General features: G+C 41.9%; 1 protein-coding gene across 2 annotated transcripts in view; it reads right to left on the reverse strand.

Annotated features, from left to right (window-relative positions):
• Positions 1–823: 823 nt before the first annotated feature.
• Positions 824–22,859, reverse strand: part of tfeb (transcription factor EB) — a 29,470-nt gene continuing 7,434 nt past the window's right edge. The window contains exons 1-11 of one of the 2 annotated variants that reach the window (XM_061069382.1): positions 18,486–18,565; positions 13,147–13,251; positions 12,472–12,645; positions 10,661–10,759; positions 9,709–9,897; positions 8,897–8,986; positions 5,194–5,311; positions 4,957–5,007; positions 4,281–4,356; positions 4,028–4,175; positions 824–3,942 (exon numbers count right to left, since the gene is read on the reverse strand). In XM_061069382.1, coding sequence (XP_060925365.1) covers positions 3,370–3,942; positions 4,028–4,175; positions 4,281–4,356; positions 4,957–5,007; positions 5,194–5,311; positions 8,897–8,986; positions 9,709–9,897; positions 10,661–10,759; positions 12,472–12,645; positions 13,147–13,176 — 1,548 coding nt within the window. In that variant the 5' untranslated portion in view covers positions 13,177–13,251; positions 18,486–18,565 and the 3' untranslated portion in view covers positions 824–3,369. Of the gene's footprint in view, positions 3,943–4,027; positions 4,176–4,280; positions 4,357–4,956; positions 5,008–5,193; positions 5,312–8,896; positions 8,987–9,708; positions 9,898–10,660; positions 10,760–12,471; positions 12,646–13,146; positions 13,252–18,485; positions 18,566–22,859 lie in introns of those variants that run through there. The other variant, XM_061069381.1, reaches the window with a different exon arrangement.

A 22,859-nucleotide genomic window follows, 5' to 3' on the forward strand; every position in this document is an offset into this window, starting at 1 on the left:
TTCAGTTTCATTCACCAGGGCAAAACAAAAAGTCAGTTTCTGCAGCTGCAGACGAATTCTTACTCTTGAAAAAAAGAAATCTCACTTTGCATCAACTCTGCCATTTGTGAACAAGCAAGAGAGAGATTATGTTCTTAAGTAGTATTATAGAGGTCAGTTGCACAGCAGCTCAGCCCTTTACTGTTACTGCTGAGAGAAATATCACAGAGGAGCTAAATGACTCCTCTGTACAATAGATCCCTGCTGCCCCCTGGTGCAAATATAATGCAATAACATTTAGTAGGGTTTTATGGTGTGTTGAAGATTTTTGACACGAGGCCATGGCAGACTTGTATTCATTAGAAACTAAAACTTAAGATTTGTATCTCTATATTAGATAGGCATCAAGCCCCAAAGACATGTTTCAAAATATAAAATATAATATTGGAATAATAAATGTCTCAAAATCAATTAACTACATGGAAAATTCTTACAAGATATTGATCCCTTCTTCCTCCTCTATAAATCAACAATATATTCCTTTTGTTCATTTTAAAGTTTAATTACAAGACACATGTCTTTTATTTCACTGAAAATTCTCAGTGCTTCAAGTGTGTTTGTGGTTTCTATTCAGGTATGTGAGCTGGAAACTGGAGAACCTTCTCTTCTAGTGGTGGTTCCACAGAATCCTCTTGTAAGTAAATATCACCTTAACCTTGCATGGACAGAATTTTACCCAAATCAACAAAAACTATTCCTGTCCACACATTGGTGATATACAATAAAGACAAACACACACACACACACACAATTCATATTAATAAAAGCAACAAAAAGCCAGTGATGGTTTTGGTAAAACATTTTATATTCTCAGTAAAATCAGAGCCACTTTTCCCTGTGTAGTTTCCTCTGCAGAGCGCCCTCTAGTGGGAGAGTAGGGGACGCCCGAGCAGCTCTTTGGAGTGTTGGCTGGGTGACAGTACAACAGTCAAAACTGTGGCTGAGAGAGAAAAGGCACAACTCTGGTAGGCAGACGGAGAGAGTCTATGATACAGCTCCAGGGCAACTTCTCGGCTCAGAGTTTATGGGAAGTCAGTCGTATTTCCAGTCTTCAAAGAAGCCAGAGGCAGGGGGGGGGAGGCATGGCAAGAAATGCTGACCGGCTCCAGATTACCAATAGTAAAACCATACATTCATAAAATGAGCTATTTGAACGTAATGAACTCAAAGAATCACCTTCCATCCATGTCTGGCTCCAAATTTCAATGTTTAAAGAGAGAGAAAATAAAATCCAAATCACGTAAAAAAAATGGCATCATAAAACTACATCTTCTTTTCATCTCTTTAGTTACTTGAAATTTGGAAGTTTATATACGGCTTTCCCCTCTCAACGAGACAAAACATTGGCGGCATTAACGTCTGTACAGAGTACTTTTTGAAAATTATAATTTTTGGAATAAAACTGAAATAAAACTAAAACAACAAATACAAATAAAAATACATTTAAGTGGCTTAGCGTCATAAAATATCTGAAATAAATCTTATTTCGTAATTCTTCCATGTACAAAGTTCAAAAACAATAATATAGTTTCCAGTGCTTTGGGGGATAAAATAAACAACAAACTATATATTAAAGAAAAACAAACACTTATTTTAATTAAAAAAAAAGAAAATCACCTTCAAATTTGTTTTCTACTTTTATCATTACTGATCATAAGCCAAGCCCGGGGTTTACAACAGCAGAGGCACAAGTCAGGCTCACCTGCTCCAGTCCTGGCTGTGGAGACAGTAGCCAGTGGGTTAACAGACTACCTGTGTGTGACGCGCTGGACAGCAGGCCTGTGATTTACCTCTGTGGCTGGGAGCTTCACTCATCAGCAGGAGAGACCAAAGCACGGGGGACTTGTTAATGTGCTGATCTGAGAACAGCTCAAAGCACACTGCAGTGTGTGTATGTGCGTGTGTATGCGTTTCCTTGGCGAGTGTATGCATGTTAGTTTGTGAACCAAAGCGTGAGAATGCATGCAAGTGTGATTTTCCAGTGAAGACTACAACCACTGCTGCTGTCGGTCGAGACAAATCATCTCTTTCTCCGTCTCTCTCTCTCTCTCCAGCATCAAACCCTGTAACTCTATCTTTCCTGACATCTGGGCCTCTGGTTTGAGCCCTGCCGGGTTGATCGCTTCAGTGACAGAAGCATTCACTGTTTATCTACTGCATTATTAATGGCAACTGTAAAGCTTTTACAGGCATAACTGAACTTGATATTATAACCAAAATCCCTGGTCATGACCTCTAACCTATAAAACACGGGGAGCAGCAGCTGCACAAATCAAAAAGGCACAATGATCAGAGTTGTGGCCCCGAAACAGTTCAGGTTAACATCTGCTTCTACTTTAAAAAAATGATCCTGCTCGTGTATCGTGTTATAGTACCTGAGTATTTTGACACCTCACAGATTCTGATGAGACCATTTGAAGACCATGAAACGGTTTTCTTTTTTCAAGGTGTAGAAACGGAGGGGACAGCAGTGTGTGTGTGTGTGTGTGTGCGCATGTGCGCATGTGAACGTGCTTGTGGGGAGACAAATCTCCTGACAATCGTAAACTAAAAGAGGGAAAGATGCAATAAATTGAGACCAAATCTTTGTCAAACTCATGTGTAAATCCAGGTTGAGAAGCAGAACGCTGGGACTCGACTGCATCCTCCGCTCACGATAAATTATGTATGCAGGACCATGAAGCTATTTCCATTTTATTCTCTATCGTTCATTCAATCATTTATGGTTCTTAAAAGAGGTTGATGTAAAGGGGAAAATAACTTGTCCTCCATCAAGTGAGACAATGAACTCCGTTGTCCTTGTATCTGATAACTTCAATCTAATTAACTGCTGGTTTTTGTCCCTTGTTCAATTATGATTCAGAGCCACCTTCATGGAAACAAGGCCAAGTGCGCTATATAACTCCTGACCTGGCAGTGCTGACTCCCCCCTTGTAAATGCTCAGTCTGTCAGGCAAACTTTCAAACTGCTCAGGTTATCTTGTACGCGCTTGTGTGTGTGTGTTTGTGTGTGTGTTTGTGTGTGTGTGTGCGCGCGAGTGTAGACGGTTGCACTGTCCTGAATTTTTTCAACTGTGTGAGATTCGTGTACCTTTTTATGCTTGTACCATAATTATCTGAGTGTCACCAGTGTGTGTTTGTGTGCAGCATGCTGTGAGTTTGTGCTGGGTGAATGTCTGCTGTGATGTCTGGTGGCTGATTTCTTTTCTCCTGTATGTGCTGCACGTGTGTCACAGTTTGCGCTGTCACTCTAACGTGCTTACTACACCCTCTGTGAAACCTCTGGATGTGCTTCTATGTGTGTAAGTGTGTGTCAGTGTGTACATGTGTCTACAGTATGTCTCCATCCTCTATGCTGAAGCTGGATCTGCGGCTGGAGTCGATCGAGGCCTCGGGGGACATCGCGGAGAGCAGCGGGTCTCCACCCATTGGGGACAGGGGCTCGTCCATCATCAGGAAGCTTAGGTCGGTTCTCCTCCCTTGGACGTCCAGTCCGCTCAGGTCGCCCAGCCCCGACATGCCGTCTGAGAAGCCGGGTATACCATCGCACAAGTCCAGCGACTGGGCATAGTCAAAGGGCTGGGAGCTGCCTACAGCCGGGTACTGGATGGGCGCTTGCTGCTGGAGGTGCTGGGGGAGCTGCTGCATCTGCCTTTGCTGTAGCTGACCCTGGCCCTGAAGTTGAAGGTGGTTTTGCGGGAGGAAGTGGTGCTGGTGGGGCTGGGGCTGAGCCTGGTTCCGGGGAAGGTGCTGGGGCTGGTGGTGGGCTTGTATTTGAGGGTGAGAAAGCTTATCCTCTGGGCTTAACTCTTGTTTGATATAGGGAGACATCAGGTCAGACAGGTTCAGGCCAGAGGGAGAGGCGTTGGGCAGACCATGTACATGAGCCTGCATCTCCAACTCCTGTAGACAGTAGGCAAAATCATATCTAACTCTGTGCTCTCTGGGTGTGTGTTTCTGCAAAGTAATATGTGTGTGTGTGTGTTACCTGGATGCGTAGCAACAGCTGTTTGTTGGCCATTTCCATCCTCTTGAAGTTGTTTTCCACCTCTCTGCTCCTATGCATATCCTTCTGCATGCGCTTGATGTACTCAACAGACGCCCGCAATATCGTGCCTTTGTTCCAGCGCACATCACTATGCACACAGTAAACACAAACAATTTCTAAACGTAAGTAACTTTAAGTAACTGATTCGACTCAAACTATTTATCTAACTGAAAACATCAGCAAAGTAACTCACAGGTCATTGGTTTTGGGGATCATGGTGCCCAGCTCTTTGATACGATCATTGATGTTGAATCGCCTCCTCCTTTCAACTATAAAAGAGGAAAAACAACATCAGGGGTGGGGTAAAACAGGAAGTGACAAAGGTAAATACATTATAAAAGCAATAGTACAGAAGAATTAAAAGGCTTAAACAATAAGTTAAGGAAGGCAGATTGTGGCCTTTTGAACTACAACAGTCAATTTTCAAGTTTGTATATGATCAACACAGACATCAAGGTGTTAATTCTGAAGCTGATACTTAGGTTGGGCACAGTAGTTCCTAGAAAAGTACAGATTAGTGCATATATAGTAAAGGGCAAAAAGTGACAAACACAAACACACCCACACACCCATCCACACACACACACACACACACACGGTCACAGGCAATTACACTTAAATGCCAGAACAGCAGAAATGACCAGGTTAACCATCCACCCACTAGTTGCACTATCAGCTAAATCGGTGCAAGGATGTGTAAAACTGTTTTTGCAAGAGACAGATTATGGTGCCTGTGTGCATGTGAGTGTGCATGTGTGTGTGCATGTGCTGTGTGCACACATTTCTAGGGATATGTATAGTGGTGGTGTGGGAAACAGAGAAAGGAGGTAGACACTTTGGGCATCGAGGCGGAAGGTGAGGAGACTTACTCAGATTGTGGTTGTCTTTTTTCTGTCTCTCCTTGGCCAATACTCGGGCTTCTGCAGCGTTGCGATAACAAAAAGCGATTAACTTATGGCTGCGACTCTGCAGCATCTCAACAGAAACAGCAGTTTTTCATCGATGTTTTTAAATACACTCAGTGAGAAACAGTCTTCAATATTACTTATACATGTAGAACATCGAAGTAGTTGTTACGGCAATGTGGAAAACGTCGACTTTCTCACCTGTCAGTTCTCGTTTGACGGTCAGGTTGGCGGGACAGGAGTTACTGGTCATGGCAATGGCTGGCCCCTTCATCCCAGGACCCGTGTAAACATCCAGGTGACTGCTAGACAAAGGGAGCTAAGGCAAACAAACACACACACACACACAATAAATACACACACGTAGAAAACATTCTGCTCATGGATGTAAACTCTGTAATATAAGAAGGTTGAAAAATCATTCTATATGCCTTGATGCAACCAGGTTTGTCAGATGTTCAATGAGTTCAGCTTTAATTCTACTTGGCCTTAAACCTTAAAAAACACCTCAGGAAGAATATAACCTAAGATGCCATCCTTTTCCAGGACGATGACACGTTGCACAGAATAAATTTGTGATTTTACCACGCTATAAGCAGAAGGAATTTTAAACTTAACACATTCTTTTAAAAAGTCATCAGGTTTCACTGGTGTTAAATCCAAACAATATTAAAGTCTTATATGGCTAGTACAGCTTTACACACACCTCGTTGAGCACCTTTATGGAGACAGTGTTCATGTTTAGTGTGCTGTAAGGAGCAGATAACAGGAGATAATGCAATAATATCACACCTGAGAGTGGTGTGCCAAATACACAGCAATGATTGACTATCACACTCTCTATCTTATATCTCTTTATGGCTTTATTCTCTAATCTGCCTTCTCCAGCTCCTGGACACACACCTGTGCAAGAGGTCTCCCAACTCTTGCCCTTTAGACGTTGGGTAACAGCCGTGATATGGTTTTGTATGGACTCTTAAAACGACATGATTTCCTTTTAATTGTGTAGTTTAACGAGTGTGATGGACTTTTTATGCCCCCATCATCGGCCGTGTCGCACTCCCCCGAAGCGAGGGCAAATGTGACGCTGCTAATGAGGCCTGAAAGATAAAGAACTCAAAAGGAAAAGATACCTTATCTGCCAGCTACTGTGTGAGCTGTGAGATCAAACACCTTCGCAGACGAAACATACACACACACACACACACCTCTGCAGGTTGACGTCTGTATGTAAATTATATGATGTATTCAAATTCTAAAGATATGAAGAATGCACAGATGAAACATAAATATTCACTTAAAAGCAGGATATCATATTCTTTATACATTATATTATGGTTAAGAGCTGGATTTGAAAATAACTAGGAATGAACAGTATATCCAATATAGATATCCTATGATGCAAGTAAAGCTTCCTATTACTTGTACGTTAAGCTGATTAAGTGAGCAAAGTCATTCTCAAATACTGTTAAAGTATGCATCATGTTAAGTGACAACATACCATATTAAAATAATACAAAGCCTCACGATAACAAGCTTTTTTCAAATTGTCCACTGATGATAGAAGATTCAAAAACACATTCTTTGAAACAAACTATTCCCCAGCCTCCTCCTCCTTCTACACTGACCTCCCATGTCCTGGCAGGGAAGCCCGCCCCTCAACATTTAACTCAATTGAACAAGCAAGGGAATCAGTAAGGCTCAGTGTAACCATCCATCCATCCATACACACACACGCACGCACACACTGACACACATTTAAGAGTTGAACTGCTCACTTGTGCCTGGTATTCAGTGGTGTTCCCAGCTCTTACTAAACTTTGAGATTCCAAGAATTCCATGAGGTTTGCCGCTTTAATCCGCATCAGGATTAGCAGGTGAGTTTTACTTACTGGTCTGTCAGTTGGGAATAAGGCTCTAAAGTCTGGTTTCCAGTGTGTTTGAACACAAAACACTGCTCCACATCAAACTTTACAAATGTTCTGAAACAGCAGACCTATGACAGAGCTGTAGTTTTATCTCAGCTGAGCTATTGGGCCGGCACACAGATTACCCTATGGGTTGTTCAATCAGTGGGATGTTAAACATGCACACACCAACAAACACACAAACACACATAGACATAGGCACGAACGTACGCACACGCACACACACAAACGCACACAGATTAAACCAATCAATCAATCACAGAGGACATACAACCAGATAAAGCTACAGGAGGCTGCACCCCCCCCCCTCTCTTTTTGGATCAGACACACACAAACAAACACACAAACATACATTATGCTCCACATCAACTCAAACTCTGGAAACATTCCTGATTCCCGTGCAGAAACACACATCCAGACAGAAATATGAAAGAGCTTTCAGACACTGACCCTCCTCCACCCCGCCGCCCCTGCCATGGCTCATCTTATAATCAGAGACCTGAGGCTGGGAGTTAGAGCAGCCACTGCATCCGTCCAATTGTGGTTGACTCCGAAACGAAAAACCTACCCCACAACGGCAATCAAAAGCTAAAGCAGTACGACAAACAAACAACTATCTTACCAGCTGAATCTGTTCTCCTTCAAAAACTTCCACAATGGCATACGTCTTACTCATCTCCTTCATCCTCTACTCCTTTCCTCACTGGGCCGCCGGGCTCTTTCTTCTTCGCTCTCGGGCACCAGCAGCACACAGAGCGCTCTCTGCCTCTGCCGCCCCTGTCCTAGGAGAATGACCTTAGCGGCACCGATCCTGTCTTTCTTCTACCTCTGCTCTCCACCAAACAAGAGTGAACTTTCCCCTAACTGGACTTTCAGCCTGTTTTCCCTTGGACAAATTGCACTCATCCCCCTTTCCCTCCTCCCTCCTTTGCCCCCCCCTCTATCCCCCCACCTCCTCTCCTCCTCCACCTCCCTCTCTGTCCGAAACGTCTCGTAAACAAGTTGAACTGTAACTGCCGGCTGTTTAATTGTTAATTTTCTGAGTTTATTCCCTCAAACCCTAAGCACTGTGCAGTCCTTATCTAACATGACTTCCATCCACTTATCTAAACATGTCCAACATGGTTTAGGGCTGGGATGTTTAGGGTTTAAGTTAATTATATACTTTTACATGTTTGTATGTGTTGTGTGTATGGGCGAGTAAAGACATAACCTATCGCTTTATGTGGGGACATGCAAGGACAGTCTGACAATCAAGACAGTAAGTTTAAAGCAAAATGATAACGGCTGGCTTACAACACTGAACATTTAGCCGGAAAAGTGAAAGAAAATTACATTAAATGTGTGAAGTCATATTAACCTCTAAGAAATGCATGTATATCATATATTATTCTGTAATTGTGTAAGTGATGTGTTTCTAATAAATACTACAATCAAATAAACAGTACAAAGCATGAAATGTCACTGTAATTACATACTTGACAAGTTAAAATTGCTGCTACAAAACAAAGTGAATCTTTCCTTCTGAAACTGTAAAAGGTATTGCCTCGCTGCACAAAGTGCTGATCACCTGCATATTCAAAGTTTGGCGAAGCTCGACTAAGTACGCTGAACCCCAAACTGGAGAATCAGTTGCAGATGCTGTTGCTGTTGTTACGAACAGGGCTGTTGTCCTGATAAACAACATCACTCACGTTGTGTCCCAGCCACGGCTGCTACAGCTGGTTGCCTGTTAATTCAACGTTTATTAATAATGAACTTATCACTTGTCTAAATCAACCAAATTCCACACTGCACTTCCTTTGGACCTTAACAATACACATGCCAAGTGTGAAGACGAAAGAAGAGCGATCCGCATATAGAAAGGCAGAAATAGATTTTTGGAATTATTAGACAAATAAAAGACAATAAAACTGAAGTGATTTTTAGAGTGCATCTCATGGTGTGTTTTCCCCTTCTGGTTTTAATTTACTTACTGTGTTGGGCATCTGGACAGGGTCAATGTATGCCTGAATATCATCGTAACTGGACTGCATGCTGATGATGTCATCAATTACCTCATCCATCTGAAAAAAAGAGAGATAACCTATGTGGTTATGAAAACCTTAATGAACCATAATGTCTGACTTTAATACGGCACCGGATACACTGCACTGAAAACACTGTCACTACTCCTGCATTTATGAAAGCATCTGAAACCTGATGGCATGCAGGCCTGCAGAGCAACTTGCCTTTAGGTGCAGGCACTCGAGAGAAACGATCACCTATTTGTCACTTAGGCTAGAAAGTAAAACAATTTTCTCTGAGTGACAGAAATAAGTGTGATCGAGTGCTGGAGTAGGAGAGATGGTCAAAGTCTACCGGGTGCAAAGGGCTTTGGGTTCTGCTGTTCCCCTGTCACTTGTTAAGCTTTAATTACTGTTGCAAAGTCATAATGAAGCGTTTAAATTCCGATGATAGCCCACGTCAGTTAAAGCCTGTTAGTCAACACATTCATCTACACGCCAAGTGTGCGCACACATCAACACAACACATTAACACCAGTGCATTTACAAGCGGCACTCCAGCCTACCGAGACCAATCAAATCATTATGATGCTTTCATAAAATGTGTGGAGATAATGTCAATTCCGGGGTAATATTCAAACCTCATAATTTTATATAGGAGTGTCATTAAGTCATATTTTAGGGATATTTGTTCAATTTGGTTCTTGTAAAATGCCCTTTATGACTTGACCAGGAGTTCATGTTTATTACGCCTAGGTCTAACCAGACACGCAGACGACTACCTCATTCTCGTGGCTGGAGCTGATGTTGAGCATGGCCATGGGGCTGTTGGGTGCACTGTTGCCAGTCAGGAGCTGCTCGGTGCGCATGTGTGGGGACTGGAGGGGAGGTGGGGCAGACGCGGACCCCCCTGTGGGTCCCATATTTGAGGGAGAAGTTGGTGGAATCAGGCCTGCGGCTGCGTGGACCGTCTGCAGACAGAGAGAGGGATAACAAGAGAGATGTGATGGAGTTAATGTGTAATATAGTACTGACATAGATAAATGTAATGCATCACTGACCATATAAAGACAGAGCTGATTTAAAGGTGAGGTAAGCAATTTTAATCCAGTATTCTTTTTGTCAGCATTCTGCTAGTCACGGTCCGTTAGCTCTATGTTGTGTTTGGGCGCTGGAAGAAATCTGGTGTAAATACACCCTGGCTCAGTATTTGGGAAACAAAGAAAGCTAGATGACCTAAAAAGCACAACCCTGTTGCAGCCAATCCGCAACAAGGATATTTGTGCTTGTGCAGAGGACAGGATGGGGTGAAGGGTGGGAATGTTCACAAACATTATATGTTAACGATACACTGATTCTCTGTATATCAATGTTTTCTCTGCCCTATACTACCCAGATAACATACAGCGCTACTACCGTAACAACTACTGTTAGACTGCAGGTCACCCAAAAAAGATATCGAAATAACGAAAGAGGGAAAGACCTGCAAGAACATCTGTGAGGATTTCAATGAGAGACCTCCAGGAGTTGGGAGAAAGGGTTAAAAGGGATGAAAAGGTAGAGGTAGATCTGTTTCTGTTTGTCAGGTGGATAACATTCATTTCTTTTGCTCACATGTGGTTCTGTGAAACAATAGGTCAGGATTGTGTTGTCCCAGTTGCTAATGTTTGAATTGCTTACCCTACCTTTAATGAAAGACAAACTAGCAATAAACAGTAGAACATTGTCGGGTACCTGTTTGGTGGCCTGGGTTGTAGACAGATATTCTTTCAACTGTTGCCTCTGTGTGTGTCGGATGTGGTAGTCTGTGGGGTTCTCGAGGTGAGTCTGTACCTGTATGAAAGATGGACAGAAAAAGGCTGAAATCTATTTTTATTCCATTGATTGTGTACATCCAATCAATTGAACCCAATTCTTTATTGATCCTCTTGACGATTCCATGTTTTAATTATTTGGTGGGGACAAAGTAAACACAGGTTTTATATACTGGTACACCAAAAATGACAGACAGTTGTTAAAATACAGGTTAGTCCATTAGTTTAAAACTGACATGTAGACACAAAACAGAACAAATTCAGTATTCAGATGTACATTTCTTTATTCCCGTCACTGAACCCAGGATTGGAAAAGGACATAGTAGCATTAAGTTGGTAGTAATGCCTACATGGGTAAAGCCAAAGTAAACCCTGTGGTGTGGCTACAAAAAGCAATGGGTTGGCCTCATTCCTTCACATCAAAGAGTAAAGCTCAGTAAGGAGAAGGGCTGCTCCCCATTGATACACGGGAAATATTCAACTCCTCAGCCCTACAAACCCCCAACCAGATTATATCCAATCAACAAGAAACGTTGCAGTTTCAACAAAGTCTTTTTACTTTGTTAGTGATTATATTTATTTTCCCAACAAATCTTGACACTCTGGATATGCTTGATTAGCAATCAGCTGTTTTGGCCGATAAGGCAGAAGAACAGCTATTAATCTGTCCGGCCCAGCTCTGTCAGGATAGATGAAGTCCAAAGAAACACAGCTCAGGAGGTATGACAGGCTGTGAGCCTGTTGGACAGACAGCTCACTTTATCTACAGCATGAAGGGACAGATACTGACAAAACACTTCGGTTCATTCTCAACATTCCAAACAAACACCCACACACACATGCATGCAGAGTGAGCTGTCAATAGTTACTGGTGGATACAAACTGTAGATTTATGGTTCCAAAGAACATAAAGCGAGACACAGACAAGCACATAATGGAGTTTTGCACACAGACATACACAACAAAAACACACAAAATAAAAGATAAGGACCCACGGATGTTCATGGGAATCAGGCGAAATGTCACTTTAGCTTTATCAGTCCCAGTCAGAGTCAGACTTACTACGTCACCCCTGTCTGTCCTATCACAAAACATGTCAAACCTCTCTTATCTCTGCTCCCTCTTCTGTCTCCCTACCTGCTGGCTGCTCCACCGCATTTTTCTCTCTTTGCCTTTTTCAAATCTGTGCTTGAATTTTCCCTGTGTGGCAGAGCTGCTAAGTGAAAGGACACTGCATCCAAGTCTCTGCTGCACCCTGCTATCCTGTCTCAGTAACGTGTTAGTGGATTAACAGAAGTGCTGCAGCATCTTGTCCTTTTGAAACTCCTGTAGATCGTTTTCCCCCTCTTCGGCTAATCCCCTCACTACAATCTGCAAATCACTTTTTGTTGCAGTTGCATGTCAACCTGAAGTGAGTCAGAGAAATGTCACTGCACTCCTTGTTTGGGGACCGGGTGTTCAGATCAAATCACAAATCTCTGCTAAAATGTTTGTTCTTTTTCTTGCCACAATAATTCCTTGTCAATAGATTGTGTATAAGTTATGCATTGAAAAACCACTGCATTCACACACTAACCAGTAGTGCTAAATGTATTATCTCTGTGACAAAGTCAAATTTGTGATGGGCATTTTTTACATTTCTTTGGCTCACTGTGCTGTTGGGTAGATAAGAAATAGATAAGAAATAATAAGACATTGATGATGAAAACCATCTGCTGTAACCCTACTGACCTTGAGAACCTCCACAGGGACCTGCATGCTTTGGTAATGCTGTGGGGTGCTGATGGCCGGGGTGGGTGCAGGCGGCCCGGCCATGCGCTGCTGCATGTAAGGCTGCATGACTGCATTCTGCTGCCGCTGCTCCCGCTCGCGCTGCTCCTCTTGCTGCAGCTGGTCTCGCATCAGCTGGACACATACACATAGAAATGCTCATTACAACAAATCTTACTGGGGAAATTAGCATTTGAGCCAAAACATCAGTGTGATAAGAACAACCTAAAATAAAATAAACCATCTTTGGAAAAATGTATTTAACTTTTTTAATTTTTTGTTTGGTCCATGTCCAATTTAACAACGTTGAGAAGCTGGAATATATAAACCCCGGGGGTAAATCAAGATGATTTGGCAAAATTTTGGGGGAGCTGTCATGTCATCCATCTTTATGTACGGTCTACAATCTAATAGCGTGGCCAAATGTACCAGTGGAAAAAGACTGTTGCAGGGTGTAGATGCCCTTTAAAAAATTGCACACCCGAATACTGACTAGAATACTTTCCTCTCCAGGAGCCTCTCAGAAACAAGACAGCAAACACTACAGAGTGTGATATCTATAAATAGCTAATAAAGCTATTAAGCTAATAATAGGCCTGCATGTATATGAGACCATGAAGGGCAATTGTGTTGTACCTGCATACGCAGCCCGATGCGTGAGGCCATTGCTGTGGGGCGAGGGGGCAGGGGAGGGCGAGCCGGCGTCAGGGCACCGCAGTCCAGCCCGAGAGGTAGAGTGAGCTGTGGAAGAGGAGAAAAGGGGGAGAAATAGTGAGTAAAGAACTAAAGGGGACAAAAAAAACAGGAGGGGGCAGGAGATTAACAGAACTTCAGATCAAGTTAAATTTTATTAATGTGAAAAGTAATCCTCTATAAGTATCTGCAGTTTAACAATAAGTGTACGTATCAACAGTGGATGTATTCTATTCATGCAGATGCCTGATTGTTAATGAGAGCCTTAGTGAGAAGAAGAGAAGAAAATGTGCAATATTGTGATAAACCTTTTTATATGTTTACTAAGCTGTGTCTTTGTGGATAGAGGCTCTTTATGTCATGCTCTTATTATGGATAAGCTTTGTTTACGTCAAAGTAGTCTCTGTATCCTTGTTCCCATTTCAAGATAAAAATCATGAAAATACAACATAGGAGTATTAATTCAATGGTAAAAGGATTTGATAATAGGTTTGGTCAAAAGATTTGAAACCCAGCCAATGCTCCCAGCTACTGAGGGTCAAGCAGAAACTCCTGCGCTGACTTTCCTTCTTTTTTTATAGCTTGTAAATACATAAGAGTTTATTAGACATAAATTAAAGGCTAACAGCTTCCACCTGTCAGCTTGAAGACCTTTTCCATTTCTATTGGTGCCACTAACTTCACTAACAGGTATGGATGAATCATTTATCTTGAAGCACCACTGGGAGACCTGGATTCAATATGCAACACGACAGCAAAGTACAATTAATAATATAGTCGTCCAAGCTACTCTCAAAACAACAGGAAAAACTACAAATACCACTCATGTATCTGCATATAATGCCAATGTAAGTAAACACAAATAAAAAACACATAAATTATAAGGGTAGATAATATGGTCAACATCTAAACAATAACTATAATTACTGCACTGCGTTTGTAAGCTCAGTCAACCAGTGCAGTGTCTGCGTTCATTTTTCTATATATGATTTTCATATAAAACGGTCACTATGACCTTTACCTTTGACAACTGAAACAGTAGCATGAGGTCATTGTGACCTCGACCTTTGACCCCCAGGCACCAAATTCTAATCAGTTTATCCATAACAAATGCTACACCCAATCATTTTGTTTATTAATCTAAGTGAATATTTGCGTGTTTCCATTAAATGAGGTTGGTTGAAAATCCATTCCAGAAATCACGTGAATCTGTTTTCATATGTAAATGGCCCTTTTAAATCCAAATTTGCTTTACAAACTAATAACATTAAGAACCCCTAAAACTATGCACTAAGTCAAGTCATAAGAACAGAGGGAAACAACAAATCAGAAAATCCACTGGTAATGCTAAAACCACTATCACTACCAGTTATACATGACCACACAACTCAACATGAATGACTTAAGACCAAAACAGGCTAAAATAAGCATATTCTGGAAAATGGTTTTATATCTACCCTTATGGTAAAAATAGGGGAAGTGGGTCGTAGGATGTAACAATGACTCGCTGCCAATCCTGTTCCTCCAAAAGGTGTCAAATTGAGGAAGATTTCCTCGATGGTGGAGAGGTCATGAGGGAGTCATGTGGTCTTGTTGTTCTTGCGTGATCATGTGAGCAGAAAAACCATGGGGAACACCAGTCTCCCCCATTAACCACCTCCTCTTTTCTCTCTAATATACAGAGCTACCACATGCACGAATGCACCCACGCACACATACACACACAGTGGGGACTCCCAGGACTCAGTTCCCCTTCTGCAATGACTTGTGTGTTTATCCCCTGCATGACTTAGCTCTTCTGCACCCACAAAAGGGTGAGCCACGTTTCAACCACGTAAAGATGGACAACATGACTGCTTCCGGAAAGTGTAGCCAAACCATCTTGATCATCCCCTGGTTGCTGGCTGCAGTATAGGTCACAAATCCCACCTGTTAGTGGATGGGACAAAAAAAAATATTTCCCAAAGATGGTCCCTGTCAGTTGAGGTTGTTATTATCGCACTGATTTATGTTCAAGTGCCCATGGGTCCAGTAAGTTTCAATTTAATTAGGTATTTGATGCTATAAAAACCAGGGGAAAGGTAAGATTGACTGAGACTGACTCGCAATAGGTCCAGCATCCGTATCAGCAGGACCTCAATTACACGGCTCCACATCACGATGTCTACTGTGCATACTCTGACTCCAAATAACGTCAAAACGGAAAGATGACAGTGCCGGTATCAAGAATATTTTAGCTTCATTTTTGTCCACCGGGAGGAAGCGGAGACGTGTCGTCCATCTTTCTATAGAGTCTGCAGTTTCTACTCTATTCTAATATCTCCGCTGATTTGTTGTGAGATGAGACACAGCAAAGCAGTGACAGAGAGATCAGTCAGAATCAGATTCCTCCAGTCTCTCATCAGAAACACTGTCTGTATATGGTCATAAAGAGAGAACGACACAGTGAGACGGAGAGAGAGAAAAGCTCATTGTGTGTGAGGTACAATAAGAAGGGCAGCTCCTATTGAGAAGGACTGAAGCCGCCTGTTGTCCAAAGTGTACATTTCAGCAGCCGAGGGGGCAAACACTGCCCGCTTTGTGCCCATTGGATGGCCCACATGAAAAACACACACCCATGCAGAGATACACATTGAAACACAACACAATTCAAACGTGGCCCAGAGAGCGCATGGCCTCAAGGAAAGGCTTAGACACAACAGTGTTTCTGACACTCAGAACTACTGAAGCTGGTGGAGCCACTTCTGTAGCTACTGCTAACATGGAGGAGGAAGAAGGGCCCTCCTGGAGTGACTGAAGAGTCTTTGAAGGTGCTTAATGCTCACACACATACATGGAATGCTGCAGAGAGTATTCATAGATTCTGACAAATGGGGTGATTACATCTGCAAACTCAATTGGCAAGGTAGGAATGCCAGCCAGAGAAGGAAGTGTGGTCTATGCTTTAAGGGTCTTAGGATAGACTACTAGGCTGCACAGACTGTAAAGTCCTTAGAGGGACTGTATTTTGGAAAAATAAAGTTTGACTGTGCAGGTCTAAGCAATTCTTGTAGCCTTAAATGCTAAAGCCAAAGCCATAACATGTATACAATACTGATTTAACAATCCTGATGTTCACATTTCTATATTAATAACAGCAAGAGATAAATGTATCAATTGACCAAGAATTTAGATCAATTTGATTTGAATAGTAGGAACCCAATTTAGAGACAGATTGATTTATTGATATCGGCAAATTGAGTTTCACTGATATGTCGGTATCGGCGTAAATTTACTTACATAAAGACTTTAATGTTTTTTTGAATTTATTAAAATTTTATTTTTAGGTTTTAAAATAAAAATAAAGTTAATATAAGTTCTATAAATTTGGTTGAATTTCTGTTTTCTTTTTATTTAAAATCGTTTATTTGTTATATTTAAACTGTTAAACTATTCTTTGTCATAAGGGTTTAATTACAACATTTTAAGGATCAATGCCAATGTCTGGTATCTGAAATTTTGTATCTGCCTCAGCCCCAAGTTATCCATGTCAGCCAGACTCTAATGTTAACATGCTACACAGATTCCCATTCCAACACAACACGAAGCTCCCTGACACAAAGTGTTAAGGACAATATATCAGGCTGGAGACACAAGAGCTTCACATAGAAGTGGAAATGTGCAGTAGAGTGGTACACTTCCACTTTATGTGCCATTGTTATAGTCGAGCTTCATGTATGGATAAATACGTTCCTAATTCATCAGTTTAGGTAGGGCATATATTCAAATAAAGATTACATGTAATTTATTGGCCAAATTTAATTTCAAATGCTTGTCTGAATCCCCCAACTCTGTAAAGTGACACGTGTCATTATGACACTATATGTTGTGGCTACAATGTTTACATAACACGTACCATATAGCCTCTAGCAGTGACTAAAGCCATGATACATAATATACACACACACACATATACTACATCACATGCATTCACACTAACAGGATATCACTTCCTCATATCATATGGTGACACACTGCTACCAGGCAGCATGATCTCCCAAATGGGCCTTCCTAGCATCCACTGGGTTAAGCGGGCATCTGTGACGCAGTGAGAGCACACAGTTGCCATTGTGTGTCCACACTGTGATGTCACAGCTCCCTCACTTCAAATACTGACGGCCAGTGGGAGTACGCAAAGCAGAGGAAGCCCGGGCCAGAGGTCAACTCTGGATTGTGCCACAGATTAGTCACAAACCTACATGCCAACAAAATACACACAATCCACAGAAGTTTGCAAAATATAATTCAAAATACTGTTCATTAAAGATGTTGTGCAGGAGGTCCTACATGCATATACAGGTGAGACACAAACATACACACACAAACACACACACTTGGGGGCAGCGTGAGGCCATGGCACCTGTGCCCAGGCCTTAATGACAAACAGTTAAATGTTTACATGCTCGTACACACATACAAACGTACTACAGCTGATTAATAACACTGAGAGACAATTTACTACCTGCTGATATCAGACAGGTCCTAAATGTGACAGTGAACTGGGCACTTCAGCAGCCTTTTCGTCACTGTACAGAAGCACTCACACTCTTTCCGGATTAAGCTATCGGTCTGTCTACTCTTATGACTAAAATAAACCCCCTTGCTCTCTGTTCTCCTTTTCAAGAACACCCAGATCCCCTGAGCAATGGTGGGTGTTGTTTTTGTTTCTGTGCATGTGTGATGGTGGGTTGGTGAGGGTAGAGGTGAGCCATGCATATAAAAGGTACGTTTGCATGTGCATTACTGCTCTACAGCCACTGTTGGCTATTGAGTAGACTCTTGCAGAGCAATTAAATAGACCTGAAGTATCAATATTCCTCAACCAACGCCACAAACACTCAACTAGGAAGGTCGGTTGGATTCTGTGTCAGGGGTGGCATGGCAAGTATGGGATCCTTACCCCCCCCCCCTTTGGTCTCGGTCTCTCACTCACACACACAAGTATCCCTTAGTGAACTGCACCCTTCTCCTTGCATATATGCAGACAGACAGATGACAGACAGTCAGACCATGTTCAAACACCTAGGACTGGATTTCTATTGGATACATTTCTGCTTTAGATATAAAGCCCTTTCTGTGACCACCTCATATTTGTGCTAATTACAACAGACACCAGAAAATTGGTTAGAACATACAGTTGATGAGGTCACTTTAGGAACCTCGAAATATTTTTCTATTTCTATGTAGGTTTCTACAACAGCATATAAAGACGGATTGATGCACACACAAACATGTAGAATTACCTGTTTGAGAGGAAAAGGGTTCACAAAGACAAATGAGCTCTGCTTTACGCTGCTGACTACATGTCTGGCCTCCGGAGACAGTGGATGGTAATCTGCATGTAGAGGTCACGGAACAGAGGTGGGTGAAGAAACTTTGCAAAAGAAAGAAAGAAAAAAGACAGACACAAAGAATAAATATTATTGGCAGTAAAGTGTAAAACTACAATAAGTGACGAATTAAGTGCAACATAAAACATGTGCAACTGGTCGCTGTAGCAAAGCAACAGAGGAGCAGTGGAGTGTTCAATAGGAGGAAGCAGCAGGTGCATGACACACACTAAAGAACATTGATAAGATATGCATTTCCAAAGCAGAAGAAAGAGAAGCATCAGACCATGTAAGATGCATTGAGAGAGGATGTTTTCTAATGTTTCGAGGTTAATCTCACACATCTTTCAGTTGTTCAACTCAAACAGTAAACTTTTGCAGCTCTTTTGCCGCTGATTCTTGTTCATCATGTCGGGATGTTTTGGTGCTACTGCTCCTGCATCCTGTTGTAGCTGTTTTGACACCTCCATTTTTCAAACGTGTACAGGTTTTTTAGCATTTTCTCATTAATTGAGTTTGAATTGCACACAAGTAAAATATTCCAAACAATGCTTTTTTTTATTGTTTAATTTTAACAGGCACTTTTCTGAAGCACACTGTGACTTGCTTTGTGAAATGGGCTATATTATTAAATAAATAACTTTTCTTATCAATTTGATCAGGGTTTAAGTTAAAGTTTAGACACAAACGTGTCATTGCTATTAAATTAGCCCCAGAAAGCATTTCTGCTCAGTAACCAAACTTCCTGAAGGTCGTCTGCATGAATCACCACAACTCATCGACCTAGTGCATGAATCACAATGCCTGTCACCTTCTAAACACAATCTAATTATAGCTGACCAAGAGAGACCCTTGGTCATAGTGAATCTGCCAACTCAGCCCTGCTTTCCTCAGGTCACTGCTTTACAGCTCAAAAGGAAGACGTGATAATCTCGACACAATGAGATCTACAGGAAAAACAATAGACTAGCATCATCAATAACAACCACAATGCACCACTTCCCCTTTCCTTCCATCGATTTTCACAACTCCTTTTGTCAGGGGTGAAGCAACTTCCTCTGCATGCAGCCCAGGGAAAGGACAAAAGCTGTTTGTCATACCTCCGTCTCTGGGACTGAAACATGCTTTAGGCTTGAAGGATTGTTTGTTTCTTTACCGACAGGCATTTAACATAAAATGCAAAAAAATGTTGCCAATCTCCGTGCCTCCACTTTTCTGCCAAATAATCACACATCACTAAACAATGCATTCATGAAAATATCCAAGTTCTGTAATTCAAATGTTATTCAACACTTATTCTCGTCCTGTATTCTCAATAGTATGTATCAATCAGACATTTTCAGTTCTGTGTCTAGTTGAGTTGTGAATCAGCAGGTATGTAGCTCAGCCTGACAAGTGTCCAACAGCCAGGCAGTGTGAAACACTGATACTGACACACAGCATGTAGCTTCTTCTTACCCGCAACTCTCCAACTATCCCAAAGACATCATAGTGTATCCAAGAGATTACTGCTCCTCCACGTGTTGATGCACACGCTCTCTGACAGAGACAGACAGCTGTTTACTGGCTGGGCTGGACCAACTACTGCATACATATGCCGGTTCAGTGGTTGTCCAGCCACTCCTCCCTCCACCAGCCCCAGTTACAGTACGCTGAGTGACATTCACGATTAGTCACCTTCCTCCCTCAGTAAACTACCAGCTCAGCTTCCTATTCCTCCTCCTCCGCCTCCTCCTCTTCCCTTAAATTAGCCTGAATGCTGTAGTCTGGGCCAACAACAAGGAGAGCCCTGTGTTCAGCAAACTCCTCTCCTTCTCCTTCTGCCTTATGTGGAGCTCCACCTTTAGTCCAGCCTCCGTCTTAAAGGAGTTTGAACAGCGTTCACACACAGCAACTACAAATGTGTGTGCATGAACACACTCAAACCCTCATTTTGTTTTGCTGGACCATGGGGCAGTGAATCAGCATATTTACTTCTTTAATTGCACTCCCACATGCATTAAAAAGCTTACGTAAATCTCACATCTTCGAGACAAAAGGTAAATAACACATAACATATAATCTGTGTCCATCCAGTTAGTTATAATAAACTTAAGCCTTGTTAAAATAATAATTTATTGAAAGTCCAGTTCATTGTATTGTTGTGGGTAGGAAAAAGTGACACATATGGATAAAGGTTTATTTCACAATTGTGGAATTGTGATAACACAAGAGAAACTATAAAGACAGATGTTTTTCAAAACAAAGGTATGACACAAAGTTTTGTAACTTTTACTATTATTTCAAGTATTACAGTGTATTTCAGTGAGCAAATCACTCTGGTGAGTTCAGATTACAACAAGAATTCCTCTGACGTAGTGCTGTCATGTTTGTTTACGAGAAACGGCTCCAGAGATTTGCTAACAAGAAACGCTTCCAGATTTGTTTACAAGAAACAGTAGTAGCAATGAAACAACAGAGGGTAGGATGAGGGCTGACAAGCCCTTTAAAGAGAGCCTCCTAGTGGTGAGATCTTGCACAATAGCTCAAATGTTTTCAATTCAGAACATTACAGTAAGGAGGATGTTTATTTTCTAAAATCAATATGATACAGGTTTCAGAGGACCACACTGTTTTCAAGTTTAAAGTTAGTAATCAGCTATATTTCCCTATTTTCTGTCATGCCTCCTGAGGAGATGATATAGCGCTGATCTTGACTGTTTATGAGCCTAAAAACTGATGTCATTCCTCCTTGTTAGACTTTACTGTAAGGTCAACTCATTAAACTAGAAAACAGAGTGGCCAGCTTTAAAGTTAATCAGCAAATCAAACTGCATCTGCCTCACACATCCACATAAACATACTGCATGGGCCACACGTTAATAGTCCATTCTGTACGGCAGCTTTTGCGAAGGATAATCTGTGCTGTGAGGTGTGTTAAGTACGGGGAAGTGGAGTAATGCTGTGCTAATAACACTCATCCCTGTTTTTACAACTGCTCCATCCTGTATCCGTGAACAGAGAAACACAAACATTGGTATCAACGTTCCTCTCAGTGAGTTGTGCTTATCACTACAGAGGAGAACAGTGGCCGGCAGGGATCAGCAGTACCCGGCTGACAAGCATCCCTTGTTTGTACACAAAGCATTCACTAGTGGGCCAGCTCTACTTCTCATAGTGCCTGCAGTGTATTTACTGGGTTATTTTGGTCCGAGGGCAGGACCCCTCCAGGCCCTCTGCTTATTGGTCGGCAAAAGCTGCGTTCCTGTCGAGTTTGGCCAATCAGAAGGCATATATGTAGGAGGGGAAATCATTGACCAAGACAGACTTGTGCCCCTTTGACAATGGCCTATGGAGGAGGCTGGACCCAAATACACACGCAGACACTTGCACGCACACACACACATACACACACACACACACGCACGCACACTCGCGCACACACACACACAAGATGCTCTCTGTCGTTTACTCCCTCCGTCACCATGGTGGCAAGAAGGCTGCAAACAAATACTACATAAATAGACCGTCATTGTAACTCCATTGAAAGTGTCAAACAACTCTGTTGATATGTTGGTGTGAGGTTTGACCCTGCTATGCTATCCCTAAGCTATATCTCCAACGGTGCTGACAATACTCCAAACAAGTTATTTATAAGGGTGCAAAACGCCTTTTATTCAACCATTGCAACATGGATTTCACATTAAGTTTCGTGTGTAAATATATATATATATATATATATCCTATATCTGCTGCTTATATATCAATAATATAAACATACTGTGCATCACACTATACTCTACATCAACTTAAATGTGTGTTATGTATTGTATGTGTTGAAATTAAGTTTTTTAAATTCAAACAATCCTGGGATACAAACAGTGATTCACGGTAGCCTTTTCCTCTCATTCGCTTCATCAACAGCATCTTCCCAGGGTAGGCTGTCAATTCTACGAAGTAGACAACACGCAGGGTATTGGACCAGAGTATCAGGTCAGGTCTTAGGGTGGTAGTGACAGTATGTGATGGGACTGTAAGCCGCTAGCCCACTCCTGGTCAGTGGAGGAAGCCCTCTCTGTCCCTGTTCCCCCTCTCTGACAAATGTTTTAACTGTAATTTGAACTCTGATGATTTGGGCGGCAAGGCGTTGGTATCGGTTCTCTGTTTTAATTGTTGCTGTTAGGCATTTGATTACCTGATTGTGTCTACACGTAAACCTTCCTCGGGAGAGACTTATTTTACAACCAGTGAGGATATGCCTGAGGGTAGCTAGAGTTGGACATAGTGGGCAGCAAGGGCCTTCGTTCA

The sequence above is a fragment of the Limanda limanda genome, chromosome 4 (assembly GCF_963576545.1).
Source record: "Limanda limanda chromosome 4, fLimLim1.1, whole genome shotgun sequence".
Lineage (NCBI taxonomy): Eukaryota > Metazoa > Chordata > Actinopteri > Pleuronectiformes > Pleuronectidae > Limanda > Limanda limanda.